Source organism: Gopherus flavomarginatus, chromosome 2, assembly GCF_025201925.1.
Source record: "Gopherus flavomarginatus isolate rGopFla2 chromosome 2, rGopFla2.mat.asm, whole genome shotgun sequence".
Taxonomy (NCBI): domain Eukaryota; kingdom Metazoa; phylum Chordata; order Testudines; family Testudinidae; genus Gopherus; species Gopherus flavomarginatus.
In genome coordinates, this window is record NC_066618.1 from 191624488 (window position 1) to 191636026 (window position 11539).

The 11539-nt window shown below is 46.0% G+C and overlaps 1 protein-coding gene across 1 annotated transcript in view; it reads right to left on the reverse strand.

The window, feature by feature from the left end:
- The window catches only part of DCDC2 (doublecortin domain containing 2), a 146282-nt gene extending 135429 nt beyond the window's left edge, over positions 1 to 10853 (reverse strand). The window contains exons 1-2 of the mRNA XM_050941835.1: positions 10133 to 10853; positions 564 to 615 (exon numbers count right to left, since the gene is read on the reverse strand). Coding sequence (XP_050797792.1) covers positions 564 to 615; positions 10133 to 10425 — 345 coding nt within the window. The 5' untranslated portion in view covers positions 10426 to 10853. The remainder of the gene's footprint in view (positions 1 to 563; positions 616 to 10132) is intronic.
- Positions 10854 to 11539: the final 686 nt, after the last annotated feature.

Below are 11539 nucleotides of genomic sequence, written 5' to 3' on the forward strand. Positions count from 1 at the left end.
TCTGCTTTGCAAACAAACAAAAAAACACCAAAGGTTTTGGAATTTGGTTTCATTCTCTTGGTCTCTCTTTGGTTTTGACCAGAAATTCCATTATTGACCTGAGAAATCTTCCAGACAAAAAGTTTTGGTTTCCCGACCAGCTCCAGTAGGCTGTCCATACTTTTTTCTAAAATTTGTCAGCCAGAACATGGAAAACTCATTTTTTTTCAACAAAAACTTTTTTCATTTTCATTAAAATTTTTCACAGCAAAGAGTTTCATTTTCTAATCAGACCTAATGACGACCACAATAAACTGTACTGATGCTTTATTTTATTGCTAGACCTGCCAGCTGTCAGAGCTGAAAGGAAGACAATCAGTTCATCACAGTCAGAATTAAAATGTGGGAAGTGTGGATGGGGCTAACGGTCACATCAATAACACCTTCACAATGTTGAAGAACTTGGTTTTGATCATTTCTGAACATGAGATACCAAAACACAAACCGAAATTTTCAATAAGAAATGTAGAGATGACACTAGTATTAATGTTAGATTTTTTTTAAAAATAGTTGAGTCTCATTACCTCATTATTGATTTCTGCAGGCTTTTTCTTTGCCTCTCCTATGTCCAAATAGCTTGGGGAAGAGAAAAGAATGGTATAGGTTACTTATAGCTGCATTTAATCTCAACAACAAATATTTATTCTTATATTTAATTAAATTAGCATGAGTAAAATAAGATGTAGAGATTTTTCACTTATATAATTATAACCAAAACTTTATACTGAAACAAACTGACCACTTGCAGCACTGAAAAGAAACCACGCCACAATAGCATAAAGTGTTCTTAATTCAGGTTTCTAATTAAAAAGTTTACCAGATGCCTACAAGTAAGAGACCGATACAAAAGATGGAGGAGGAGTTACTAGCTAAAGTCAGGAACCCGGTCCTGGTAAAAAGCACAGCCCCTCACTAATCCAGTTCTTAGGAAGAGGCTCAGGCCTGGTCTACACTATGTGTTTAAACCACTTTTAGTAGCGTTAAATCACTTTAACCCTGCACCCGTCCACACAACGAGGCCCTTTATATTGATATAAAGGGCTCTTAAAACCAGTTTCTGTACTCCTCCTCGACAAAAGGAGTAGTGCTGAAATCGGTATTGCCATGTTGGATTAGGGTTAGTGTGGCAGCAAATTGACGGTGACTGTGACCGCTCTGTAAAGCGATCTGAACTCGGATGCACTGGCCAGGTAGACAGGAAAAGCCCCGCGAACTTTTGAATTGCATTTCCTGTTTGCCCAGCGTGGAGCTCTGATCAGCACAGGTGGCGATGCAGTTCCAAATCCAAAAAGAGCTCCAGCATGGACCGTAGGGGAGATACTGTATCTGATCGCTGTATGGGGAGACAAATCTGTTCTATCAGAGCTCCGTTACAGAAGACGAAATGCCAAAGCACTTGAAAAAAATCTCCAGGCTATGATACAGAGTCCACAGCACAGTGCTGTGTGACAAGCGTAACGGAAAGCCAAAGAATCAAATGGATGCTCATGGAGGAAGGGAGGGAGGACTGAGGACTCCAGCTATCCCACAGTCCCCGCAGTTTCTGAAAGGTGTTTGCATCCTTGGCTGAGCTCCCAATGCCTGTAGTGTCAAACACATTGTCCAGGGTATATCTCGTCAATTTACCCCCTCTCTCCGCCCCATGAAAGAAAAGGGAAAAAAATAGTTTCTTGACTTTTTTCAATGTCACCGTATGTCTACTGCATGCTGCTCGTAGACGTGGTGCTGTGGCACTGAACAGCAGCATCCTCTCCTCCCTACTCCCCGGTGGCAGACAGTACAGTGCAGAAGGACTGGTAGCTGTCCTTGTCATCATCCCGTGAGTGCTCCTGGCTGGCCTCAGGTGAGGTCAGCCGGGGGCGCCTGGGTAAAAATAGGAATGACTCCCGGTTATTCCCGGCAGATGGTACAGAACGGCTGGTAACTGTCATCATCATAGCAACTGGGGGCTGAGCTCCATCAGCCCCCCCCCCACCTTTCATGTCTAAAGAAAAGATTCTGTACTACCTGGACTATCATAGCAGTGGGATGCTGGGCTCCTCTCCCCCGCACCGTTTAATGTCCTGCCTGGACTATCATAGCAGCTGGAGGCTGCCTCCCCCTCATTTTATCTCACTAAAAAATCAGTGTTTCTTATTCCTGCATTCTTTATTACTTCATCACACAAATGGGGGGACCCTGCAACGGTAGCCCAAGAGGGTTGGGGGAGGAGGGAAGCAATGGGTGGGGTTGTTGCAGGGGCACCCTCTAGAATGGCATGCAGCTCATCATTTCTGCGGGATCTGACACGGAGCGGCTGTGCTCTCTGGTACACTGGTTCTCTAGTACACTTGCCCCATATTCTAGGCAGGACTTACTCTATTTTTAGATACAACATAAAGGAGGGAATGACCGGGGGGTCATTCCCATTTTTGTCTTTGCGCCCTCGGCCGACCTCAGTGAAGGTCAGCCAGGAGCACCCATGACAGCAGCAGACGGTACAGAATGACTGATAACCGTCATCTCATCGCCAATTTACAATGGCACAGCAGACGGTACAGAACGACTGGTAACCGTCTCTGCTACCTTGCAAAGGCAAATTAATGCTGCTGTGTAGCGCTGCAGTACCGCCTCTGTCAGCGGCATCCAGTACACATACGGTGACAGTGACTAAAGGCAAAACGGGCTCTATGGTTGCCATGCTATGGCGTCTGCCAGGGCAATCCAGGGAAAAAGGGCACGAAATGATTGTCTGCCATTGCTTTCACGGAGGAAGGAAGGAATGACGACATTTACCCAGAATCACTCGCAACACTGTTTTTGCACCATCATGCAATGGGATCTCAACCCAGAATTCCAATGGGCAGGGGAGACTGCGGAAACTATGGGATAGCTACGGGATAGCTACCCACAGTGCAACGCTCCAGAAATCGACGCTAGCCTCAGTACATGGATGCAAACCACCGAATTATTGTGCTTTGTGTGGCCGCGTACACTCAACTTTATGCAATCTGTTTCACAAAACTGGTTTATGTAAAATCGGAATAATCTTGTAGTGTAGACGTACCCTCAGTTACTACTGTGATGAGGGACAGTAAATAGATTAGAGGTATAGGTGTTGTTCTAGGATTCCTGTCAGGGTGCTAATTCTGGCCCCTGCTCAAGGATTCCATCTTTCTGATCAGCCTCTAATACAGAGGTGGGCAAACTACAGCCCGTGGGCAACATCCCGCCCGCGGGACCATCCTGCTATGCCTTTGAGCTCCCAGCCGGGAATGCGAGCAAGGGGTTGGACTAGATGACCTCCTGAGGTCCCTTGCAACCCTGATGTTCTATGATTCTATTATATTAATTTTGATTAAACATAGAATATAAAGTGTACAGTGCTCACTTTATTTTTTATTACAAATATTTGCACTGTAAAAAACAAAAAAAATGTATTTTTCAATTCACCTCATACAAGTACTGTAGTGCAATTTCTTTATCGTGGAAGTTGAACTTACCAATGTATAATTATGTACACAAAAAACTGCATTCAAAAATAAAACGATGTAAAGCTTTAGAGCCTACAAGTCCACTTAGTCCTACTTCTTGGTCAGCAGATCACTCAGACAAACAAGATTGGTTGCAATTTGCAGGAGATAATGCTGCCCGCTTCTTGTTTACAATGTCACCTGAAAGTGAGAACAGGCATTCGCATGGCACTGTCGTAGCTGACGTTGCAAGCTATTTACATGCCAGATGCACTAAAGATTCATATGTCCCTTCATGCTTCAACCACCATTCCAGAGGACACGCTTCCATGCTGATGATGGGTTCTGCTTGATAATGATCCAAAGCAGTGCGGACTGACGCATGTTCATTTTCATCATCTGAGTCAGATGCCCCTAGCAGAAGGTTAATTTTTGTTTTTGGTTTTTTGTTTTTTTTTTGGTGGTTCTGGTTCTATAGTTTCTGCATGTGTTGCTCTTCTAAGACTTCTAAAAGCATCCTCCACATCTCGTCCCTCTCAGATTTTGGATGGCACTTCAGATTATTAAACCTTGGGTCAGGTGCTGTAGCTATTTTTAGAAATCTCACATCGGTCACTTCTTCACGTTTTGTCAAATCTGCTGTGAAAGTGTTCTTAAAATGAACAACATGTGCTGGGTCATCATCCGAGACTGCTATAACTTGAAATATATGAAGAATGCAGGTAAAACAGAGAAGGAGACATACAATTCTCCCCCAAGGAGTACAGTCCCAAATTTAATTGATGCATTATTTTTATAACTAGCATCATCAGCATGGAAGCATGTCTTCTGGAATGGCGGCCGAAACATGGAAGGGACATATGAATGTTTAGCATATCTGGCATGTAAATACCTTGCAACACCAGCTACAAAATTGCCATGCGAATGCCTGTTCTCACTTTCAGGTGACATCGTAAATAAGAAGCAGGCAGCAGTATCTCCGGTCAATGTAAACAAACTTGTTTGTTTTAGCAACTGGCAGAATAAGAAGTGGGACTGAGTGGACTTGTAGGCTCTAAGTTTTACACTCTTTTGTTTTTTGAGTGCAGTTATGTAACCAAAAAACCCCTGCACTTGTAAGCTACACTTTCATGATAAAGAGATAGAATATCAGGGTTGGAAGGGACCTCAGGAGGTCATCTAGTCCAACTCCCTACTCAAAGCAGGACCAAGCCCCAGACAACTTTTTGCCCTAGATCCCTAAATGGCCCCCTCAAGAACTGAACTCACAATCCCTGGTTTAGCAGGCCAATGCTCAAACCACTGAGCTATCCCTCCCCACTGAACTTCAGTATTTGTATGAAGTGAATTGAAAAATACTATTTCTTTTGCTTATCATTTTTACAGTGCATATATTTGTAATAAAAAAATAATATAAAGTGAGCACTGTGCACTTTGTATTCTGTGCTGGAATTGAAATCAATATTGAAAATGTAGAAAAACATCCAAAAATATTTAATACTTTTCAATTGGTAGTCTATTGTTATAAGTGCAATTAACAGCAATTAATTTTGAGTTAATCATGTGAGTTAACTGCGATTAATTGACAGCCGAAATTAAAACCTATATTCCCAAGCAAAAAAACTTAGATAAGATGATGTTTGAACTGCAGTACGCATTGGTTGTTTGACTGTATATTGCCTTTCAAGAAAATTAGAGTTAAAAAAAAAAAACAAAAAACCTCATGCTTAGGAACTTGGGGTTGGACTCCTTGAACAAAGCACCCTAACTAACTTAACTCTGCCCATATAGTTATACACTGAAAAACTAAGAAAAATATAGGTCTTCAATGTGTGCCTGGCACCAGGAGCTGAGAATGCACAGCGATTTTGGCTGTAACTCTGTGCAGGAACGTGCAATGGTGCATGTGCTGGAGCCCAGGACGCTACAGTGGGTAGTTGTATCTCAATACAGTGCTTCATTTTGGCACTTCCTGCAGAAGTTAAAGATGAACTGGTAGATGGCTGGAGTTCAAGTGTCTCCTTTAAGCTGTCTTTGCCAGGAGCATCAGATTCATTGGCATCTGGTCAGTGTTCAATGCAGCGGTTTCCCCATTAGCACTTCCAGTTGGAAGACAAACATGCATCTGCAGGCAATCATCACTCAGTGCAGGGTCTGCCCAGTGACATTTTCTGCTGGGAGTTCCACATGCATCTGCAGGTAAGCTGAGTTCAGTAGAGGGTCTCCTCAACAGATTTTCTTGAAAGTAGTTACAAAAGTATTTGTAGATGAGCAGAGTTTGATACACATCTCCCACTGGCACTTTCTGCTGGGAATCCAGGACGCAAGCACAGTCTCCCAGAAGCACTAATGCTCTGTGGTCAGTGGCTGGGATCTGATGTGTCTGTGAGTCAAAAAACCTCTTGTGGCAAAATTTCAAATTAAGGAAGCCTGAATAAAAATGATGTTGCAATGAAAAAAACACCATTAACCTGGAAATAATGGTGCCAAAGCACCAAGGCTCTAGAATATTGAACTGAAGTCTTCAGAGTGCTGGAGTATCAAGATACAACAAGGCTTCAAGGCAACACGTCCAACACCAAGGCAAAGCACTGAAACACCAGAGATGAAAACGCAGAGACTCTTAAGGATAAGGGTCAAGGTTCCATAGTAAAGTGCCCAACTGCTGAGGCTTCTCCAGGTATAAAGATGCCAAGGATTACGAGGGGGGGGAGGGGAGGACACCTACAATTTACAAGGCTAAAAAAGACAAAGGTGTTGTAAGGAATAGATACCTCACAAGAAAAAGTGTCAAAGGCCAAGGACAAATCGCCAAAGCACTAAAGGCTTGTCCACATGGCAAGTTAGTGCACAGAATCCACAGCGCACTAATCAACCATGCACTAAGTCACAGTGTGCCTCCTGTTACTGCACTACAGAACTTTTAGTGGGTGCACGCAGCTATTTAATGTGCGATAGGATACAGTCCTATAGCTTTACATCCCAGCTTGCCACTCACTATTAGTCGCTGTGTGGACAAGCCCTAAGATCAAGCTCTATACAGGGGTCGGCAACCTCTCAGAAGTGATGTGTCGAGTCTTCATTTATTTATGCTAGTTTAAGGTTTCACGTGCCAGTAACACATTTTAACATTGTTAGAAGGTCTCTTTCCGTAAGTCTATAATATATAACTAAACTATTGTTGTATGTAAAGTAAATAAGGTTTTTAAAATGTTTAAGAAGCTTCATTTAAAATTAAATTAAAATGCAGAGCCCCTCGGACCGGTGGCCAGGACCTGGGCAGTGTGAGTGCCACTGAAAATCAGCTTGCGTGCAGCCTTTGGCACATGTGCCGTAGGTTGCCTACCCCTGCTATACATACGTACACGCACAACATACATTCACTTAGCACAGTTGTATATGGCTACACAAGCAGGAAGGCAGTAGAGGATCAGGGTCTGGTACATTTAGAAAAGAAATTTTATATAATTAGGAACTTTTCCTTTCCTTGGACAGTGGCTTTACAGTAGAGTGGGATTTTTCAAAAGTGCTCAGCAATGGCCTAGTCCTGCTTTCAGTGAAGATAGTGGTAAAATTCCCATTGACTTCAATAGGAAAAAAATTAGGCCAATGCTGAGTGCTTTTGAAAATCCCAATCTATATCTATTGCACCATTTTAAAAACGAATGTATACTGTCAGAAGAGACAGACATGAAGATGGCATATCACTGGAGGTACGCTGCACCACTGCGTGTGTGCAGAATTCATGTCTCCCACAGATTTTTTTGCTTCTCCACAGAAAAATGATTTTCAACGGCGAAGCAAAGGGAAGCCACAAAAGTGGTCACGCACCCCTACCCAGCAGCCTGGGCATGGTTTTCGAGCACTCAGAGCAGCCGGCAGTGAGGTACATCACCCCTGGGGATGCCCAGACCTGTGGCTCCTACCCTATGTCAGGCTCAGCTGCTAGTCCCAGCTGGGTTGCGGGTAGGGGAGGACAGGACTGCCTCTTCTCCTGCAAGAAACAGCCTGGGCCAGATCAGACACACTCCTAGAAACCTCCCCCAGCTGTAGGAAGCGCCGCACATACCCCCAGCTTCCTGCCCCCATCATGCCTCAGTTGCGCAGGGAGGGGTTTCTGTACAGGGAGCTGCTCCCCCATCTGCCCAACCCCCGTTCATCCAGACCAGCCCATACTCAGACCCTGCTGTCGGGCTTCACCCCCTCCACACCCAGAACCACCCCAGTGAGCCCCCCACACCTTAACCTCCACCTGCTAAGCCTCACCCCCTGCATCTGGAGCCCACCCTGCACTCAGACATCCCCGCACCAAGCCCCCACCCTGCATCCAGACCTCTACCCCTACACCCAGGCTACCCCCACTGAGCCCCTTGTACTCAAACCCACAACCTGATTAGCCCCACACCTCCCTGCACCTGGACCACCCCAGCAAACCACCTGGACCCACATCCTAATCCCTAACAAGCCCCTGTACATCCAGATCCTCCCCACTGAGCCGCCTGCACTCAGATTGTCCACCCAGAACCCTCTCACTCCACACCTGGATCCCTACACACAAAGCTCCTCCACACTTGGATTCTGCCGGGCTGAGCCTGCCTGCCCATACCTGGTGTGCCTGGCATAGAGGGGCAGGGACCTGGGGTATTTCTGGGGCAGGCCTGGCTCTTGCACTGTGTCAGGGTCAGTGCAGCCTTACCACCGAGTCAGTGTCCGGGGGATGGGGGGCTGCAGGGCAATGCTCCACCTCCATCCAGCTAGTGGCCTGTGCTCCCCACTGCCATGCTGGAGCCTCCACATTTATTTATTGACAAATAAAATTTGCATAATTTTAAAATACAGTGTCAGAATTCCCTCAGGAGTAAGTTATGGGGTCTAAACACTTAACCTTAAATATATAATTCTGCAATTATTGAAAGCACAATTCCTTTCCTAGTCCCAGCTGTTCACATGCTCCCCCTCCCCCAGATTTCTGCTAGGATTCACACCAGAATGTCAGAACCATCTAGTGAGGGCTGCAGCCCTCGTTCCCTTTGCCATGCCCATAAGATGATCAGATGTCCTGATTTTACAGGGACAGTTCTGATACTCAGGGCTTTGTCTTATATAGGCTCCTATTACCGCCATTCAAATTTTTCACATTTGCTATCTGGTCACCCTACTCGCCCAGGAGCTGCCCTGGCCCATATCTTTGCAGAGCTCATCCCTTCCTCACTCCCTCCACTGCAGCTGGCAGCAGTTCCTGTCCCTTCCCGCTCGCACAGCACCAACGGCGGCTAACACCTCCAGGCTGCTGCTGGCCACCAGTATAAACCAGCCACTTCCTCTCCCCTGGCTGCAGTGCAGGCAGGAAGGGGTTAAGGAGGCATTGTGCACTGTGGGGCCCTCAAGAACCTGCAGGGGTGGTTGGGATCTGGCAGAGGGGAGGAGGAGGAAATGACACCAAACCCCAGCCAAGGGAAAGAGTGGTGAGGGGTGTCCAGTGCAGCCTGGCTCCTTCCCTCCCCTGCCAGTGCACAGTGATGGCATCCTGGGCTGGAGGTGACTCTTGACACCACCTGCCCTTCCACACAGACAGCAGCAGGAGCCTGGTAGAGTGGCCTCCTGAACGTGCCCCTGGCTGCAGGAGCTGAGAGGAGGGGCAGAAATAGGGCACAGGAGCTCATCCCACTCTGGACAGCCGAGCTACCTGCCGAAGGTGGGGGAGGGATTACACTGAAGAAGGCACAGCGAGTGACTGTGAGGCCATGCGGCTTGCGCCCCTCCACCCCCCCCCCCAGCATCATCACTGCAGACAGGGTTCACACCAGAACCTTTAAATTGTGGAGGAGGGGCCACCAATATCAACAGTTATGTGTCATATCTGTTAAAAAGCCCAAAAGTATGAAACTCACTGTTAGAAGAAATAAGAACAATAAGCCCACCACTTTGCCAAGGCTTTCCCGCAGTATTCTCATAACCATTCGTTAACAAAAAACCAACAACGCTAAGCCTGCTTTCTGGTGGCAGGACAGAGCACAGAGAGAGCAAAAACACTCTCGTCCTTTAAATAACAGGAGGTACTCAGCTACTAGGTTATATAGATAGCCATGTACCTACCTGGAATGAGCAGAATATTTTAAACATTTAAAAAAACAAGCAAGAAACAAAATTGTTTGGAAGGTCTAATCTGCAAGGCTCATTCAACTTTACCATACACAATTCTGCAATCTGCTCTTCCAGAGCTGCTTCCCCAAATATTACTAAGCACCATATATTCCTCCCAAATGCAAGCAGTTACCATGCAGTGAAAATAATATATTACGCTGCAAGGATAGTGTATCTCTTGGTGTTAGGGACTGTTCCTTTTATTTTTGTAAAGTACCAAGCAGAGATACTAGAATGCTAATTCTATGTTAAGCCTTAAAGAGGGAACTCTCCCCCCCACCCCACAAAGCTGTATTAAATTTCCTGTCATATTTACTTAGATTTTAAACTCTTTGGGGCAGAGACTGTCTTTCTGTTCTGTATTTGTACAGCGCCTGGCACAGTGGGAGCCTAGTCCATGACTGGGGCTCCACGGCGCTGCCATGATACAAATAATAAAGGTTTAGATGTGAACGTTTCATTACATTTTCTAATTTTTTTTTTCATTCATCACTCACTTGAGTTTCTTGAAGGCCTCCCTGCCACCAGCCACGTAGTGCTCTCCACTCTGGAGCTCCTCCAGCTGATGGACGCGATGCCCGCCCCGGGGGGTGTATATGCTACGCACAGCCCCAAAAGGTGCCTTCACCCCACCTGTCACCTCTTTCAGGAAGACCTCGAAGTTGGACACCTTCTTCTCATGGATGACTACCCGGTGCCCTGGGAAGAACGGGTCCCCGTTGCGATACACCAGCACACTCTTCACCATCGGCTGTGACAGGCAGGTCGGCTTCATGGTGGGGCTACTCATGTTCACCTCCTCTCACTGCTGTTGCTGAGGCCAGACAGTCAGTGCTGCCCTCCAGGCACCGTCTGCACCTGTTTATTCAGCAAGAATGTTCCTCTCTCACACACACTGTCAAATACCTATGATGCATGAACTGTGTACACACATGCAAACAGTACCTGCACCAGGGACCACCTCCAATAGGCAAATCCCTCTCAAAAGCAACCAGGGAGGGATGAGAGCCTCCCTAAGGTTTCCAGTACAATTCTGTTCAGCCCTTCAAGAGCAACCTCTGCTAGGCAACCGATTCTTGCTGCTCCCTGGAGCCTGGTGTAGCTAACACAGATTACACTAAGCCATACCCAAAAAAACATATATACAGATCTAAAGGAGGAGAAAAAGTGACTGAGTATAGTAAGGAACTCATAGTCCTGCTGGATCTTCACTTTGCACTCGCAGCTCTCTTGTTTCACAAGTGGTTTTACTCTGTTGCTCAGGAAACTTTATCCTGCTTCTTCTTCCCTCCCCTTCCCAGAAAAAAAAAAAAAAAAAGGAAAGAAACAAATCCAGCCAAGTGAGGACAGCTGCCAGACTGCAACAAACCAGACAGATTAAGCCTATACACACCAACCATATCAGAGCTGGGCGAGTAATGAGAAAAGGAGGGGAAGGGAGGGGGCTGCGTCACAAATATTTTATTTGGAAAAAATTGCATGAAATTTGTGACTATTTCAGAATTATTCACCAGACCCTCTGTAATGGGGAGGGTGGAAATGTTTTAGAAAAATTGCAGAAAACTTGCTGAATAAGTTATCTGGTGTGTTTCATTTGCCTATCTCTGTATCAACTTAATTACATGGAAACAGTTAGCATCCCTTAGGCCCACCTGTGATCAGCAGTAGGTGCATCATTCAAACACCAAAAGCCTGGCAGAGGGAAGAGAAACAGAAACCCCAGTGCAGACGGGACAGTAATTCAAGTCAGGAGTGACAGGAGGTGAGGGATGGGAACAGTACACACACACACACACACACACACACACACACACACACACACACGTCTCTCCTCTCTCTCTCCACCTAGCACTCAGCTCTGAGCCACCTGGCACATCACACTGCTGCACGCTGGACACTGTTGC